General features: G+C 36.2%; 1 protein-coding gene across 2 annotated transcripts in view; it reads left to right on the forward strand.

The window, feature by feature from the left end:
- The window catches only part of LOC104906719 (alpha-mannosidase I MNS4), a 30,299-nt gene extending 12,419 nt beyond the window's left edge, over positions 1-17,880 (forward strand). Inside the window, exons 7-18 of one of the 2 annotated variants that reach the window (XM_010695515.4) lie at positions 1,083-1,138; positions 1,878-1,950; positions 5,628-5,737; positions 7,756-7,806; positions 10,298-10,386; positions 10,468-10,549; positions 10,684-10,797; positions 11,339-11,418; positions 12,969-13,104; positions 15,173-15,243; positions 15,426-15,678; positions 17,138-17,880. In XM_010695515.4, coding sequence (XP_010693817.2) covers positions 1,083-1,138; positions 1,878-1,950; positions 5,628-5,737; positions 7,756-7,806; positions 10,298-10,386; positions 10,468-10,549; positions 10,684-10,797; positions 11,339-11,418; positions 12,969-13,104; positions 15,173-15,243; positions 15,426-15,678; positions 17,138-17,356 — 1,334 coding nt within the window. In that variant the 3' untranslated portion in view covers positions 17,357-17,880. The remainder of the gene's footprint in view (positions 1-1,082; positions 1,139-1,877; positions 1,951-5,627; positions 5,738-7,755; positions 7,807-10,297; positions 10,387-10,467; positions 10,550-10,683; positions 10,798-11,338; positions 11,419-12,968; positions 13,105-15,172; positions 15,244-15,425; positions 15,679-17,137) is intronic. The other variant, XM_048641554.2, reaches the window with a different exon arrangement.
- The last annotated feature ends 674 nt before the right edge of the window (positions 17,881-18,554 follow it).

Below are 18,554 nucleotides of genomic sequence, written 5' to 3' on the forward strand. Positions count from 1 at the left end.
TGGTTCCTCTCTGTCCCTCTTCTACTTTACTAATACCTTTCTTTCTTACTCACTTGAACATATTCTCCCCCCTAAATAGCCTGGACAAAAAGTCCGATAAACATGGAAATATAGAAGGAGGTCCCCATCTGTCTCAGCAATATTAGCAGATTTTACGCGACTACCTTGTGGTAACGCTTGGGAAGAAGGCCTCCTTTATTACAATTGGTGTTGATTCTATGGAGAACTCAGTCATTATTAAATCAGCACTAGCAGAAGACTTTGAGGGATCATCTTTGGGTTTTTTTGTATCTTGTGAGTTGCCAATCATTTAGCGATTGTGCTTACATACCATTTTTTTTTGTAAATAGATGGTATAGATTCTATGAGTTTCAGGAGGCCATCAGGTTTGTTCTCTAAGTATCTTCATATAGGAAAGTTCACAGGATTTTAAGCAACAATATTTCTCAGTCTGTTAGACTTCAATTTTCAATTATATATAGTGCATCTGCATGCGTGCATCCTTTTATGCATGTGTATGCTAGTCTAAAATAGGATGCTACTTTTTTGAGTAAATAAATTCTCCTAGCTGAGTTCTCTTGAAGCAGAATTGCCTACTTTCGCTCAGTGATATTATACGGGCTCGGGAGGCTTTATTGTACTCAACCTGTAAGCAAGGACCAAAGATAACATAGTCAACCTGTAAGCAATTTACAACAAAGTAGTTCTTATACACTTTCAAAGATCAAACTAAAAGCACATAGATAGCACGGAAATTATTATATAACCATTGTATGCATATAATATAATAATAACTAGAACAAGTATAGTCAAGAACCTTGATATATTTCCCTTAAGAAAAGATTCATGCTTGAAGCTTAGAGAAGGTCAAAAAGTCAAGGGACATGGTCAAATGAACTAGAATTTTCAGGTATTACATAATGAACCAAAAAAAGGGGACGCTGGAGCCTATTTTTTCCACTATATCCTTTTCTAATGCTTCAGAAATACAGTGATTCTGCTGATGGTCACTCTTTCCCGTCACTTATATGATCAAGAAGTTGGGTTCTCCCCGATCATGATTGTTTTACTCAATGTCTCAGGTATTCCTTTTGGGTCCGTGAATTTATTGGATGGAGTTGATGAAAATGAAAGTAAGGTAAAGTCATCTTGCACTATCTTGCTCCACCTATTCTTTATTTTACTTCCTGCATTCTGTAATTTTTTGCAACTTGCAACATGGAGAGGAGTCACATTTCTTTTGGATTTTATGTACTGGTGGATCTTATTCATTGAAATTACATCTAGTAAACGCAAGGATTATAAACATCCAAATTAATGAATAGGAACACTGCAAGCAAAGCCATTGCAACTACGTTCTCCATCTCTTTGTGATCGTTCCTTTCCCTCCTTTCGAGCCGGTTCGGTTTATAGCTCTCCCTCATCAGTTACACAAACCTATGCAAATTGTGGATTTAGAAATTTTCTGAGTTTATAGGTTGAACTTCGAGATATTAGGATCCCGTGTGATGAGAAGAGAGATAAAAGGAGGGACCTTTGTTATGGGGAGAGGGTAGAACAAAGTCATTAACCAATTAATGTAACGTTGTGATTATTTTGGAACTTTTTGAGAAGGGAAAGTGTTGAAATTATTGTAGAATTGAGGAGGTATTTTATAAGTGTTTCACATAGACCATATGCCTAATTGTCTATATAGCAGTAATCATTGTTTTACAATGATTATGCCTTCGAATTTGATGGTCTATTGCACATTAGAGTTATTGGCTTCTGTTAACTTTTGTTGAACTGCCTTGTGACTGTTTCTTCCACCTGTTATTGTTCTATGTTGATCTTTTGGATAACGTATACTATATTTGTTTACACTTCGGTTTTTTCAGATAACATCAACAGCTGGTGGTGGGACTTTGACCTTGGAATTTGGTATTTTGAGTCGCCTAACAAACAATCCTGGTAAGCATAGTACTTTTGTCTTCTGAGCTTCTGGTTAGTTTGTGTTTCTTTTACTCAACTTAAGCAGTAACTTCTGAAATGGCAGAATATAGAAGCGGAATCTAGTGAGAAAATATGTTGCATAAATTTCCATTATGCAAGTACAATAGTTGCATCTTGAAACATACAACTTGTGTAGGAGTTGAATGTCCTTCACTTGTGGCTATGACTGAGAGTCTGAGATTATTGGTCTTAACTATAACTATGTATATTCGTACGTTATAGTATTTTTTTTGTTATGTTTATATACAACATTGAATTATTCTGATGATCTGATCTGCTGTCTTTGCTGTCCTTGAATCATCAAAAATTTTGGTCATGTTCCAGAGTTGCAAAGTCATTGGAGGTTCTAGGTTAGCAAAGAGGAAGACTTTAAGATAATCAACAGTTAGCCAAGGGTGGGAATTGTGGTTGTTTACGTGTCAGGTTTTGATTTTGTTGTGGATATAGCCTTATCTTGGTTACGAAATTATGTTGTTTGCTAAGCTATTTGTAATAGTTACATGCGCTTCTCAGAAAGTAATAGTTATATGCAATATGCAAGTGTTAAAATTCAAGACCCACACATGTTATTTGCTTGAAATGAAGTGTTAAGTGCCGTACGTATTTCTCACTGTGTAGCATCCATCACGGGTATTTGGGGTTATATGAAGAGTCTCAGTAACTTAACACTTTGGCCATGTTTCTTTTCCAGTAAGAACTTTTCATATCCAGATTTTCTGGCTGCTTTTTTGCTACGTGATGCTTTAACTTGCTTTCTTTACAATTGTATAATCCTTGGAAGGTTTTCTTGATAACTTCTAGTTTATTTATTGCTATTGTTGAGATTAGAAACAGATCTTATTACTGGAATGTGTTCCCATCAATTAGTTTCAGGGCATGGATTTTGTAACCTTAAAGCCTCCCTTTTTGATACCCTTCGATATGAAGTTAGGGAAATTTCACATTGCTTAATGTAATGCTCAAAGACATAGTTGAAGAGGTAGAATGAAAGAGTAAGAAGAACTTGATGATTTTTTTTTTCTTCTGCTGGGTGAGGACTGAGGGCTATTAGTTAACAAATTGCTGAATGTAATGCTCATAGACATAATTAAAGGGTACTATATGTACCATGTACTTTCTGGTGTACCAAATATAGGGTACCCATAAGGATTTTTGTTATAGTATGCTTTATTACTTTTCCTAGAGGAGGGAATTGACCTTATACTAGCTTTAATGTCAACTAGTCTTGGGAGAATTAAAACTCTCCCGTTCCGTTACAGAATGGCCGTTCTGTAACGGATTTTGGATTTGCCGTTCCGCGAAATCCCATTACGGAACGCCATAATAAAAATCACATACTTTTCGCCGCGTTGTCCGTTCTGTAACGTAAACTCGCCGCGTTAGAACGCTTTTGTCCCCGTTACATCCGCTCTTTTTAAATATTGGCCAAAAAAAATTTACGATTTAATCATATAGCTAATGAAAGATGATATTATGATAGATTTGATTATATTATGTTGTAATAATGCTTCATAAACTAAAATAAAGCAAATAAGGTTAGAACATATTAATGTGATTTTTTTTTTTTAAAATTCATGTGTTGGCCGCAAAACGTTCTATTTCCCCGTTACAAGCTGCTCCCGCGACAACGCGACCGTTTCCGTGACCGCGACTGTGACCGCGTTTTTTTTCCCTGCCTTGGTACACATTGGCACCAAAAGATCAAAAAAGAAACTACAAGAAATAAAGGGATAAAAAGTGTAGCAACTTAAAGTCTGAAACATGGAACTTAGAGCAAAGCGTGGATTATGGACTAGGCAGTGGCGGATCCAGGATTTTCAAGTGGGGTGGGCCAAATTAATTAAAACGTTAATTTTTAAAAAAAATGTCATTTAGATCCTATATATACTTGCTTTATTTTTAATTTAAATAATATTCTCTTCGTCTCAAAGGCAGATAGGAGGGGAGATAATGAGTAAATGCAAGTGTAAATAGCATTATTAGACAGATGAAAAAAAAGTACAAAAAATACTTTAGAACAAAAATAGTATTTATTCTAATTTTTATTATTTAAATTTTACAATTAAATCATAACGACTAAGAATATAAAGAGAATGTAAAGCAAGTATATAAACAAAAAGGGGTATCACAAAGTAAGATGGTAAGTATTGAAGAATTAACTCACCTTTAAAATAATATAAAAAACAAATAAAGGTTAAAGCCTTAAAGGATTTTTTTTTTAAAAAAACAAAAGACCACACACAAACTGTAGAAAGAAATGACAAAAAAAACAAACCAGGTACTTTTTGAGTTGAAACAACCAAATAATTAATGGAGAATCAAAACACTCAAACTACAGTTTACAAGGATTCGAACGCGACTCTTCCCTTAACTTCTGATATCCCTTGCACCAAGCCACCAACTGCTCCATGCAAGATATCTGCTTAATTTCTTCCAGAAAGGTTATTTGTATGTTGTTTGGATCATGGGGTGGGCCGTGGCCCGGGTAGGCCACCCCCTAGATCCGCCCCTGGGACTAGGGTGCACAATGCTCATTGTGCACCCAAAAAGAACATACAATTAATATAAAAGAACACGAACTTTTTTCCACAACTTATCAACTTTAAAAAAGAACACACGGCTTAAAATTAAAGAACGTGTAAATCTATATTTATAAAAGAACAAATGTTATAATGAAAAGAACATATAGTAAATGAACATCTATACTTAAGGTAAAAGAACATATACCTTTTAAATTTAAATTTGAAAAAGGAATCTTTACTTGCAAAATTTAAGGAAACAAATAACAATAATTTTTTAAAATTATAGACTCTAAAAATGATAAAACGACGTAGTTTAAAAAAGGGTGCACCATGCTCTACATGCACTTGGGTGCATGTACTTATTTGCGAACTTAGATAGGAAAATCTTGTTTGTGGGCCTTGTTTGGTTGACTATAAGTCGTCATGGGAAAGCTCCATGAACTAAAAACAATTTATGATATTTGGTTTGAATACTGCCACGAACTTCAACTATAGGAATTAAGTTCCTCTAGAAGATGGAAGTTGCTTTACTTGGGTAGGGGTTCTGGGGGGGGGGGGTTTTCCATGTCATTGTCTTAGGATTGTACATTAGTTCATGAAAATGAACTTGATTCATGTATTATTGAGATTTGATAACCTTTTCTTCAAATTTCTGGAAAGTGAAAAGCTCAAGTTCTGGCATATATATGGGAAGTCATCATGTAGTTTGTAGAAGGCTTAACTTTCTGCAGAAAATCATGATTGCCTGACCAGCATTGTCTACATTTAGTTAAATAGTATAATAATAATTTTGCTCAGTCGTTATTTTGGTAGGATCAAATAAGCTAAGGGTGCAGCATTTTGAAGAATTTGAAAAACTTAGTCATCTGGTTCTAGGGTCTAGAGTATCTATCCCTGAAATATTACCTTCTTTTTTCTTGTTTATATCCTCCAAACATCTCATCATAAGGGAAGAAAGGATGAACAAATTTTTACAACGTTCCTTATTCAGAATTGAGTTTACCTACTGATGGTAGATAGGTTAAGACCTTGATACATATATAGGGACCTTGAATCTTACTCTGAACGCATTTTTGTCTCCAAATGAAGCTAACTCCATTCTGTTTAATGCAGTGTTTCAGCAAGTCACAAAGAATGCTGTTCATGGATTATGGGCCTGTCGTTCTAAGCTCAATCTAGTAGGTGCTCATATTAATGTCTTTACTGGTGAATGGACGCAGAAGGTACTGATACTTATGAAAGACCCAGAATCTAAATTGCTCTGCATCTGCTGTGTTGTTTTGGAAGATGCTTGAATTTCCAATTACGGTTCCTGCTTCTTTTGTTGGGGATCCTTAAAACCAAGCTAATCTTGTCAATTCCCTTTCTCAGCAATATTTGAAGCTGATTTAAAGGATGGTGCTCAATGAGATTTACCACATTAGGTATTTTCTTGATGGGACACATGCAATGCATGCAGATGCAGACAGATAAGCATGCTCCATTGATGCTTTTGCTGTGACTGAACATTCTTAATGAGCTCAAGTGATTTGATGTATACTTGCTTACATATATGCATCGCTTGGAGGAGTGAGGGGAATAACTAGTCAATGATATCTCACTCATTTCATTTGAATATCATATTCTGCTCCTGGCAGAGATTGACGAAGGGGAAAAGCATTTGACGAGGGAGGAGGAATTAAGGAAAGTTGATGAAGAAAGATGGAGAAAGTTATCAGAGGAATGAGAAAGAGTTAAGGTAAAAGTTAGTATGGGGAACTTCTATGTACGGGTGATTAGTCATAGCAAGGAGTAATGCTTCCTTATCTAGCTAAATTATTCACATCCCTTTAAGGCTTGGCGAGTAAGAAATAGGAACTCTAAATACTCCTATACGGAGTTGTTATGGAGGAATTTCTTTAATTTAAGGTTGATTTGTGTCCCATAATTCTTCAATAACTTTGGTAAATGAGAGTTGTGTTTTGAGAGAGACACTCAGTCTTTACACCAGATACAGCTATTATAGAAGGTACATCAAGTATGAGTTTGACGCAGTGATACAAGGAATGCGGGACGGAGCCACGTTTTCCAATCTGGGTCGTTCGTTCCCTATCCAGAACAAACGCGACCCAGATCGCTGTCATCCACTTCCCGGTTCGCAGGCTGCCATTGTTGCACAGTGAGAAGAGAAAGAAGAACAGAAGGGTGAAAATTGAAATAAAATACTCACTTTTACTTTTCCTTTTCTTAAAACATGGTAAGAGTAATTGGCAAATTATTAACACCACGTGGATTATTGTTGCCTACAGCTGTATACCACCACTCTTTCTTTTTCTTTTCTTTTTTTTTTTTTTTTTTTTTTACTTTTTTACTGCCTTCAGTGACTCACATGGATATACACTATTGCTTTTTTGCTTTTTCAACTCTTTTGACTTTTCAACTTCCAATAATTTTTTTTTCCTTTTTCCAAATCAAAGACCAAGTAAACGATTATAATACTATTGTTCATAAATATTATGTATATATTTTGTTTCCATAGTACCGGATTCACTCAAGGTAGCGTTCTGCGTACCCGTTTCCGTATCACGTTCCGCATCGACTCTCGTTCCTTGTATCATTGGTTTGACGACCCTGGTGTAATATATTGTTAGTAGATGCTCAAAATTACTAGTTGACCCGTCACTTCACCTTGGCCAATAATAATCAAACTGTGATCTCATGACATTTGACAAGATCTCTCATGCCTTAATCATTTGCTGTTAATGACTGTCTGCAAATTCTGTGGAGACAGTCCGCCTTCTTTTGGACATGTTAGATGAGCTTAGGGAAACTATCTTAGCTTACAGAACACTTATCCTATATGACTCACCTGGTAAACATTGGTATGTGTTTTCTGTCACTCCCTTTGGACTATGATTTAGGTTCCTTGCTAGCTACATGGTAGCTGGTCTACAAAAGGACCGTCTTACCTTACTATTTGAGCCAAACGGGTTGCTTGAATAGTAGCGTAACTACAAGGTGACCCCTTTAAGATATATAGTGAGACGGTCTCACGGTGACACCGTCTCATTTGAGAGTTGCTAGGAACATGACGAGTCTATTTCCATGGGTACATCAGCTTCTCATGCTGAGATTTTGACCTCTTTGTATCCACTTTTGCATATAGTGATGACTGATGAGTGTTAGTGTTCTGTACTTCTGTTGATATTCTATTCGAAGGTAGCCACACTTGCTATGTGTTAATTACATTTTTCCGCTGCAGGATGCTGGAATTGGAACAAGTATTGACTCGTTTTATGAATATCTTCTGAAGGTTTGTGTCAAGGATGAATTTCTGATGTTACTTTTCTTCATTCACCTTTTTAATTATCTTCTCCTCACTGTACATTGAATTACTTACATGTTGTTTGTTGTCTAGAATCGTTGACTGATTGCAATTCCAATTAGTTTGAGCTGTTCATGTCATTGAAGATATTATATGATTGGCATTTTCATGCTTTGTATTTGGTAAACTTATAAATTGGGAAATGTACAAGTGTGAACTTGTGTATTGTTTCTTAAGATTAGTGTGGGTTCAAGCTTGTACTCCTGGTAACCCTTTGGTTTGAGAAAATGTCTAGCATTCTATCTCAGCCTGTCATGGTTTTGTGTGGCCATACATTGAAGAGGTACAAGAACATAATACCCTGCATTTTGCTTATTTAGTCGCTAGAATGCGTTTGTATTTTGGATACGGGAATTTGGAGAGAAAAAGGAATGAGAGAAAGGGACAGATACAATTTTTGTTGTTTGCATATAACATGGGGGAAGGGAAGGGACTTGGAACTTGGAAGGATTCATTTTCCTTTCTGTTTTATAATGTAAGGGAGATGGAAGCTCGATAGTTGCTATCTAATCAATGTGTAAGTGTTCGGTGTACCACCATGCACCAGGGGGGTGGGAGGTGTGTTAAGTAAATTACGTTACTCTTTTAGGTTATACCGTGTTTGCAGAGAACTTAAATTATCAATCAGCCCTTATGTCAGAATGCCGTTAACTGTAGCCATGTTTCTGATGTTCAGCAATATCAATGCAACACCACCATCTTTCTCTCCTGAGTCCTGATTGCTCTGGTTTTGCTCATATATGTGTTAATTTTACGATCTTGTACTTTCTAGCAACCCCATTAATTATTTGTATACTCCCTGCGTCCTCAGATATAATCCGTGGATTGTGCTCCTAGGAGCACAATGAAAATTGTGCTTCCATAATGCAAAATAGAACATTTACGAGAATGAAAACGAATATTTTACTTTTGAAGTGGAGCATTACAAGAATTCAGTTACGGAAACGAACATTTTACTTTTGAAACCGAACATTACAAGAGTACCCTTACGAAAACGAACATTTTACTATTGAAGTGGAACATTACCATAACTCATCTATGAAAATGAATATTTTGCTATTGAAGCGGAACATTACCATAATTCAATTACTTAAATAGAACATTTGCTCATCAAACATAGAACATATTCTCACATAAAATAGAAAATATTTTTTGTTGAAAAATAAGCTGTAAACAAACATTTTTTTTAAAATAGAACATTTTCCTATTTGAAATAGAACAATTTTAACGGAAAATAGAACATAATCACTCTGTCCCAGAATACTCTTGACACTTATCAAGACACGTAGTTTTAGATGATAAGTTGTTGTTTGGTTATCAATTATTATTTTATTGAAAAGTAGATGTGACAAGAGTTCGTAGTTAGTAAAAGTAGTAATGTTTTATTTTAAGGAGAGAGAATGTGGGCCATGGTTAGAGTTGATAGGTAATAAGAGTGATATTATTTTATTTAGAGGAGAGAGAGTGTGTGCCAATAGTTAAAAGGTAGAATAATGAAGATAATAGTGGGTCATATCCCAAAATAGAAGTGTAAAGAGTATTAGGGGACAGATAAAAAAAGAAAGTGTAAAGAGTATTATGGGACGAAGGGAGTAATTTTCTGCTAAAAAATAAGCTTAAAACGAACATTTGTTGAAATAGAACATTTGCTTGTTGAAAATAGAACAATCTTGATGGAAAATAGAACATATATTTTTGTTGAAAAATATGCTTAAAACGAACATTTATTGAAATAGAAGATTTGCTTATTGAAATAGAACAATTTTCATGGAAAATATAATGATTTTCACAGAAAATAGAACAATTTTCACGGAAAATAGAACATGTTTTTCCGCTGAAAAATATGCTTAAGACGAACATTTGTTGAAATAGAACATTTACTCATCGAAAATTGAACAAATTTACTGGGTGCACCGTGTGCACCATGCTCCTGGGAGCACAATAGAATTTTCACCTCAGATATACTTCCTCTTACCTTGACTGGAATGCGGTCCCTCCACTAACTCTCTATGTTAGACACTCTCTTTCCATGTTCCAAGAGACAGGGGCCACCCCCTACCAAAAAACTTTCATTCGATTCTTACTTTTACACCATTTATCAGAGAGCCTATCCCTCCACTAATAAGACACATTGTTTCCTTACCATTTTTTAATACATTTTGGTTTTATTTCTCTGTTGTATGGTATGCAGCATGCTACAATTCTATGATAACCACTGTTTTATGAAGGATTACTTCTTGTTGAAAGTGTGAAGATAGATTATCATTAAAAAGAATCACATTTGCCTTTTTACTAAAATGAATTATCAGCAGATGCTGCTAATAACTTTTGTGAAAGTTCTTGTTTGATATCCTGTCTTCTGAAACCTGCCTCAAACAAATGGCTATATGTACAATTAATGGTCAACCCCAATTGTCAGGCATTCTTACTTTTTGGAGATGAAGAATATCTTTTCATGTTTCAAGAAGCTTATGGGGCTGCTATGCACTATCTCTTCAATGATCCTTGGTAGCTTTTTTACAAGTTCAGCACTCATGCTCCCTAAGTTTGCTTACCAGCCTTGCTAACGTGATGTGGAAATCTCTGTAGGTATGTGGAAGTAAATATGGACTCTGCTGCTATTGTGTGGCCGCTATTCAATAGCTTACAAGCATTCTGGCCTGGCTTACAGGTAAGATGTTCATTTCTTAGACATTATGGGATGCAATTTCTCATACAAATAATTAGTATATCTCTCATCCAACTTGAAATTGGATTGTTGAATGATGATATGGCAACAAGATTGATCTACATTTTTACTGAAAGGTTCTAGCTGGAGATGTTGATCCTGCGATTCGCACACATGCTGCCTTCTATAGTGTCTGGAAAAGATATGGATTCACTCCTGAAGGCTTCAACCTGGCTACTCTTAGTGTGCAGGTTAGTTGTTGAAGCTTGTAACATACCTTGATTGCTATTTAGTTAAAGTATATTATTCGTGATATTAGGAATTTGGAGTTTTATAAAGCATAGTCATGGCCGTTTTGGCATCTATGTTCTGAGAAAGTATTTAGCTATTATTTTCCATCGGCACCTTTGGTTTTAAGGTCTTTCTAGTTGTTATATAAAATTTAAGATAATACTTACATTTTCGCAATTTACCTTTCGTGCAACAAGATTAATGCACTATTACCCAAGTGCTAAGTGCTCCCTCCATGTTAAAAGAAGTTCCTCATTACTATTTTAGGGTGTTCCGAAAAGAAGTTCCTCTTTTCTTTGCTAGGTAAGAAAGTTACATGTAAATTGACAAAATATTTTTTGTGAAGAATAGTTTTTAAGTGGAAAATTTTTTTAGAGTCAGGCAGATGTTTATTAGTCATATAACTTTCGTAATCAGCGTGCCAAGTATTAAAGAGGAATGTTTTTTTCCGGAAAGGAGGTAGTAATGATGCACTAGCCTGATTCCGAATCTTAATTTCAGCAAGGTCAGAAAAGTTATCCACTGCGTCCAGAGTTAGCTGAGAGTACATATTGGCTTTACAAAGCTACCAGAGATACCAGGTTTGTACATAGAAATATTCCCATATTCAGTGTCATTATTGATCAAGAAAATGGTGGTCTTTTTCTCTTTTGTTTTACAATTGGCAGTTGGCACAAGTCTGGATTCCTTTTTCCCCCCTTTTGTGTGTGGTGGAAAGCTGTTGCTTTAGTTGGTGTTAGTAAGTACCGTTGTTGTATAGTAAGGCTTAGTCTATGTTTAGTTCACTTTATAGGACCTTATTGCTTATTTCACATCAAAGCAGACGAGTTCCGATCAGATCAGAAGAAATAGCTTTCAATCACATCACATCAGAAAAAATAAATTCAAATTATATCAAATTAGAAAAATTAAGTTCAGATCACATTAAACAGGCATATATCTTACAAAAAATATTTACTCCTGTCAACCGTCGTAGATTAGTTCGAACAGCTATCATGATACGTAGTTTTGAGAGATAAGTTGTCGAGTGAAATTGTTATTCTGTTAGAAAGTTAGATGTGATAGGAGATAGTGGGATATGTGGAAGGAGAGAGGAAGTAAGTTTTATATATTTATTGTAAGAGAGAAAGAGTGTTTGGTATCGTGGGCCAAAGGGGATTATTAAAATATTAGTTGGACCATTCCCGAAATAGCAGCATTCTTTCTAACGGTTTAAGAAGGAAAGTATTCGAACTTGAATTGGACAGAGAGAGTACTCACCATCTACAATCATTTCTTCCTTCTTTCTTTTCCCATATAATATCACCTGTTATCTTAGATGACGTTCACTTTTTCAACCCCGATGTCTTCAGAATGACTCACCTTCTAATCCTCCTTAATCTCTGTGCGAAAACAAATGCGTAATGTTTTTTATGACGAGTATGTATTGGGAGGACTGTTTTCTGAAGAAGGGTTTCTAGTAGCATTGAATATATCATCTGTGTTTGCCTCTTTTAGAGATTTGTAGTAGGTTTACTTGTCATTTGGCTGTATGGTCTCTTCTATTTTTCTATACAAAGTTTAGCCTTTTGAAATAAAGTTGCTTGCTTTGTATAGTTCACTTATACGTGATAAGCTGGTTAGCATTAACAAAACTAAATTGGAACCAGACAGTCAATTGCAAGTTTCTGCATAATCTTTATTGTTATGTGTAGTTCACTTATAAGTGATAAGATGGTTAGCATTCACAAAATTAAATTGGAACCAGAGAGTCAATTGCAAGTTTCTGCAAAATCTTTCTGGTTATGTGCAAGAATGCCTCTTTAATTTTGTTACTTTTTTTTTTTTGTTTTTTGTTTTTTGTTCATAAGAGCTACAATCTGCTAATTGAAATGCTTTTGACACGTCGTCTGTGGAAGAAAAAGATTAAGACAAGATAAGGTGGTTGTGCTAGTTGCTATGTACAAGTGGGTTTATATGTATAGAAGAACTCTAAATATATAGATTTACTTTTTCTGGGGATAACTTTGCACTAAATTGATGGTCATTCGCTTAAAAAGATAGCAGCTGGTCTCTTGTGCTGTAGTTTGAAGACATTTTGCAGCTGTGTTGCTTGTTGCATATGTTATCCCAATGTATTTTGTGCTTGAAGGTATCTCGATGTAGGACGTGACATTGTGTCCAGCTTGCAATATGGGGCCCGATGCCCCTGTGGATATTGTCATATAACAGATGTTGAGGATCACAAGCAAGAAGATCACATGGAGAGCTTTTTCCTATCTGAAACTGTAAGTGTTATCTCTAGTGCATCAATCAAGTAGGCTTTGTTTTTGGTTTTCCTCTTCTGGGTTGTGTTGTGTTGTAAGTCTTTGTTCATGTGCATAAAGAAGTTATATTTTTCATATTATGCAAGGACTAGTGAGGGAAAACCTTTTCATAATATTGGTATTTGGAGAATAAAGTTGGTAGCAATAGGCTGCTCAAATAAGGGGCTTTGAGGAGAATGCCATATGTGGCTGCTGAGTATGACCTAACTTCTCCTCTTTCCTCAGTCAATTTTAACACGGCAAGAATATGTATATATGCGCATGAATGCATTTAGTTAGTACAAAGTTAAAGGACATGTTATCCTCAATCATAAAAAAGAATTTAAAATTAACCTAGTTCCTTTGAGCCTCACCAATTGAGTAGCTTGTGAAAGCCCTTGCCGCCTAAGCCTACAAGGGTGTTAAATTAGTAACCTCATCCCACAACAAATCACTTGGTAACCAAGCTAAGCTTGGCCTAGTGGTTGGCATTGTGCCTTCTAACCTTGAGGTTGGGGGTTCAATTCCCACTAGGGGGCACTTTGAGGGTAGGGATTTCCCTTACCCTCCCCCCCTTCCTCTCAGAGTGCTAGCTCGCGAACCCGGATTGACCTGTACGAGATCTTGGTCCGGTAGGGCAATTCATCTTACCAATCCCAAAAAAAAATTCACTTGATAAAGTAGTTCAGGAAAAGATGTTTGTATTTCAACCCAACCATAATTATACGAGCAAAATAAAATTGCAATAAGAGCATTGCACAATAGCAAGTTCTACTTGAAACCTCACTCATAGTACGTTTGAGCTTTAACAACTCCAAAATTGTAATCCGGAAAACATAAGGCTCCTCTCCACAGCAAATAGCCTCCAAAATCACCTGTGAAAAGACATTCGAGCACGATGTACTATTGATTGGCATAGCGTCATCAGTACGAGCTTTATCTTTGAGTACATCATTAGTATGTACTCTACCCAATACCCGACGTCCATGTTTTTGATGGTGCAGGAGTGGGGCTTGTGCTGTTATCTGATAGGAACTTGGGATTTGTGTGCTGCATTTTGCTTAGGGAGAGACAAGTTAGAATGTAGAATTTTTGGAGGCTACTCTGGAAAGACTTGGTTTCAGCTAGCAAAGGTAATGGGTTAAAAAAAGTTATCCTAAAATGCGATGCTCTCTAAAGCTGGTAAAAGCCATATATTAGGAAGTTGATGGCTGCATTTGTTTTGCGGTTGATATTTGAGTATATCTGGTTGGCTCTCATAAAAGATGGCAGGCAGCATTAGCTCATCTACATGGGATGGGATGCTTTAGATGTTACAAACCTTATTTTCCAAAATCCCCCTGCCTAATTCTCACCTCGATAGCAAAAAAAGTAACTTTTTTGGAGTGACAATACTTTTGATCTAAAGTCTGAACATTAACTTTCATCACCATATATGGCTTTATTTTACTAAGTAGTTTGCATCACGTTTCTTCATTTGCAAGAAAAAACATTGCTCAAAAATTCTGAACCATGCTCTTGAAGCCTAAAGCTGATAGAAACTTTTTTCTTTGCAAAGATATATTGGCATATACTAATCAGAATTATTCCAGGGAGAGGTGGTTGTGGCATACCACCCTGAATTCCAGGGCTTGCCCAAGGTTCAAATCCTCACCCCAACAATATGTTGGGACATTCACTTGTGGTGGCAATGGGCCTTTAGGCCTGTTTTCTTCTGGGCTGTTTAGCCTTATACCCAGCCTTTGAGCTGGTGTGCCTACATGCTAGTAGCCTAGCAGGGGTTGGTGCTCGGAGCAATTATCTTTCCTAATAATTAAAAGAAAAATGAGAATGGTTCCAGATTTTTATTGGCATATACTATTTATCTTCTGTTCTCTGGGGCAATCATTCTGACATGTTCATGACCAGCCAAGACTTTCCATATTTCAGCCTTAATTATCTTCTAAAAGTGCGGCATTTGCTATGTGCGTGATAAATTCTGGAAAATCTGCATCAGTGTGGTGTTGTCAACCTGTATCATTTCTTTAATACAATCTACATTCATTGACAGGTTAAATATTTGTGGCTGCTATTTGATTTAGCTGTGGGTCCTGATAATCTCGTTGAAAGTGGACCATATGAGTAAGTGCCATGCAGTTAGTTTGTTGCACACTTGAGATGATTAAAAGGATTGGTTGGGGGTTTATAATAAGTTCAGCAGAAATGATCTCTTTTACTGTTCATAATCAAATATATTCATTGATGAATTTTGCGATTTTTTGATGTTTCAATTTCTCAGTGCTTTGTTCCCTGTACTTTTGCAGATATATCTTCAGCACCGAGGGCCACCTACTGCCTGCAACCCCTCAAATATCTCTAGTGCGTGAACATTGCTCATATCTTGGTGCATACTGCACGAGTCATAACAGTAGCTTGAGACAGGAACCACGTTCTCCTGAAATCTACAGAAAATCTGAAGAGGCAAATGGTAGCGGATTCCAGAGAGGTTGGGGTCCAAGTGCTTTGTTATCGGGCTTACCTGATAGGAAGGTCAGTTCTGGCTCAGCTTCAGTGAAGGTCAGTGTGGTTTCTGCTCTAAACGTTCCTCTATATGTAACTGCATGTGCACATGCTTTTGTGTTGGTGAGTTGGTGCTTGTATTTCACGTAGACCTGTCAAAAACTGAGCTGACGCCAACTTGGCCTGATGTTTTGGGTTTTGATCACAATTACTGAACCTGAAACCCTTTCTGATATGGAAATCTCATAATAATAAATCGGTTAGGGCAAGGGAGAGTGGGAGACCCATAACCCATTGGCCAAGCCAAATTATCATGACTTTGTTTGGGGATGAGCAGATAGCTCATTGAATTAGCTAATTGTATTAGCTTATTTGACTAGTTGTTAACATTTTTGTGTAAAGGTGTTTTGATAGATTAGACGATACCTTTTTCCAGAACTAGTATAATGACATATAAGGACACGGGGTTTATCTAATTGCTATTTTCATTTTTCTTTGATAAAAATAAATAGAACTTGTTAAACCATCAAGTTCATCATATTTAGTATCTATGATCTCTCATAAAATGAAGATTTTTTTAATAATAATTTATATTAATTCTAGCAAAGTAAAAGTTATGGTCAACCCTCCAGATTTGACCCTATTGCAGTTTACTTGGTCATAAAGTTGCTAGGTTTGAAATCTCGGGCCAAATTGGATTACCATTGTTGAATCTCATGGTGAGGTGCAATGAAGAGATGACGACAGTGTTTATATAAGGGTGTGGGATGATTGTCATATAGGGTGGCTAAGCATGCTTATGAGACATGATCATTGAGTGGTGATTTTTAATGTTACCATTGTTTGGGATACTTGGTGTTAGGGGATGATAATGGAAGATTTCATAGAGGATGATGTTACCACCCACCAGTTACTAGTTAGGTAGAAAGGTTGCTATAGAATTGCCTTTCTTTTATTTTTAGTACCAAACATAAAATGAGGTTTATGAAATTGACGGTATCAATCCCAACTACGACCGATTTGTTTTAAAAGTTCCCAACTTTTTATTATCTCATAACAGTCACAACTTTTGAGGTTCTCTTCCTAAAATGGTCTTTCAGCTTAATTAATGTGCTAAATCAGTTAAACTAACACACATGACCGCTCATCCAATAACCCTTTATTTATATTCGCTGGAGCCAATGAAAGATTATAATGTGTTATGATTAAACGATTTAGCAAGTTAATCAAGTTGAAGGACTGTTACGGGAAAATAACTCGTAAAGTTGGAAGTACTGTGAGATAATCAAAAGTTGACAGAGAGAGAAAACCAAGTGAACCGACCATAGTTGGGATCGATAGTGTTAGATTGAACCAGAAAGAAAACCAAGTCCCCTTGTAGAGAGAAAGAAAGAGAGAAAGAGAGAGAGAGAGACAGAGAGAGAGAGATGTATGCTTTGCATGCTAGGTTGTTTTGAACCCCACTCTTCTGGGCTTCTATTTTCCTACTTTTGAAATTTTCCTTTATGCTTTACAGGGGACATGTCCAGGACTAAGTCATGGGCAAAAGATTGGAGTATCATACTTTAAACCTCAAAAGACTCAAGAAGTTGTCTCTGTAAATAGAAGGGAAGCTTCTCTGAAGAGTAAAGTAGTCGTGATTGCTTCTGATACAAGTTCTACAGACATGGTAAACGATGGAACTCCTAAAGAATCGAGCAAAAATGAGAGGGGAAATCAGTCTCCAGAACAATAACATTTGGGAAAAACAACACCAATCTGAACAATATCACTTAAAAGTGTTCAAAGCATTGAATTGCTGAGCAGGTTGTCGTCCAAGTTTAAAAGGAGTGATTGCGAACTCTCAAATGCACATGGAAGCAGAGCATTGTCACTGCAAGTTTAAAAATGCTGAGTGACATCCTTCAGACAATTATACTGTAGGCATAGATTACATTATCCACAGCATAACCACACCCCAAGGAAAGCAAGGAACTGTAACTTTATTGTATATTTCTTCATAGATAGTCAGCATCATTTTTGTCTATTTAATGTCAGAAACATAGTTTGCTGGAGGACTTTGGTTTGTTATGTAATCATGTTAGTCTCAGCTTATCCGTGGAAGGTCTTATTGTATGTACCTCATCAACAATTTTGATTATTGATTCGGTTCCATGTTGTATAGCAAAAAGGCTAGAATCAGTTCATGACTCCGAGCCTGTCGCTATTGTAATACCAGAAACTTTTTTGTATGACCAAGGATGGATTTTAAAATTTCAAGTTAGAAATCCTCCTCCAACTCTCCCCTCCCAACAACACAGAAAAAAATGAATAGCAGGATAAGATTCCAAGCTACTTATTATTAATTTTTCTTTTAATAAGCAACGATGTATAAATATTATCAAGTATTGTAGTTCTTTTCTCTCGTAGCATATAATAACGCGATTGGCCTAATGTACGCCGTCGCCATGGCAATAGGGAGGGGAGCTAAGAAGAGTACACATAAAGGTAAAAGAAAGGGGAAGAATGGGCCGTCATCATCTCTGGTAAGGAAAACAAAGAGTAATGAGGTTACTGGTGTTTCCGAACTGAATGTTCTGAGTCCAATACTAGAGAAACTCGAAAGTTTGGGAAATGAAATGGAGGAAGTTGAGATGGTGATATCATCGGTTACTCTAGCTGATCATATTTAGCATACGATGGAGAAAACAGTTTTGTCGGACTGGTCAAATGTGATGAATAGTGGGTCGAAGGAGTTGAGTACAGCTTGACGAATGTCCTGGGCTAATGATAGTGAAATTCCTGTGTAATTGGAGAAACAAGTAACTCTACGAATATCGTAGTTAGTGAATCAGAGGATATCCAAGAAGAAGTTGAGTTAGTAACTCTAAGGTTTAATTCATGATATGTTTGTTTGAATTGCTTGGTTGTGGTGTTGTGATTCAAACAATGTA

The sequence above is a fragment of the Beta vulgaris genome, chromosome 3 (genome assembly GCF_026745355.1).
Source record: "Beta vulgaris subsp. vulgaris cultivar EL10 chromosome 3, EL10.2, whole genome shotgun sequence".
In the NCBI taxonomy this organism is placed as follows: Eukaryota; Viridiplantae; Streptophyta; class Magnoliopsida; order Caryophyllales; family Amaranthaceae; genus Beta; species Beta vulgaris.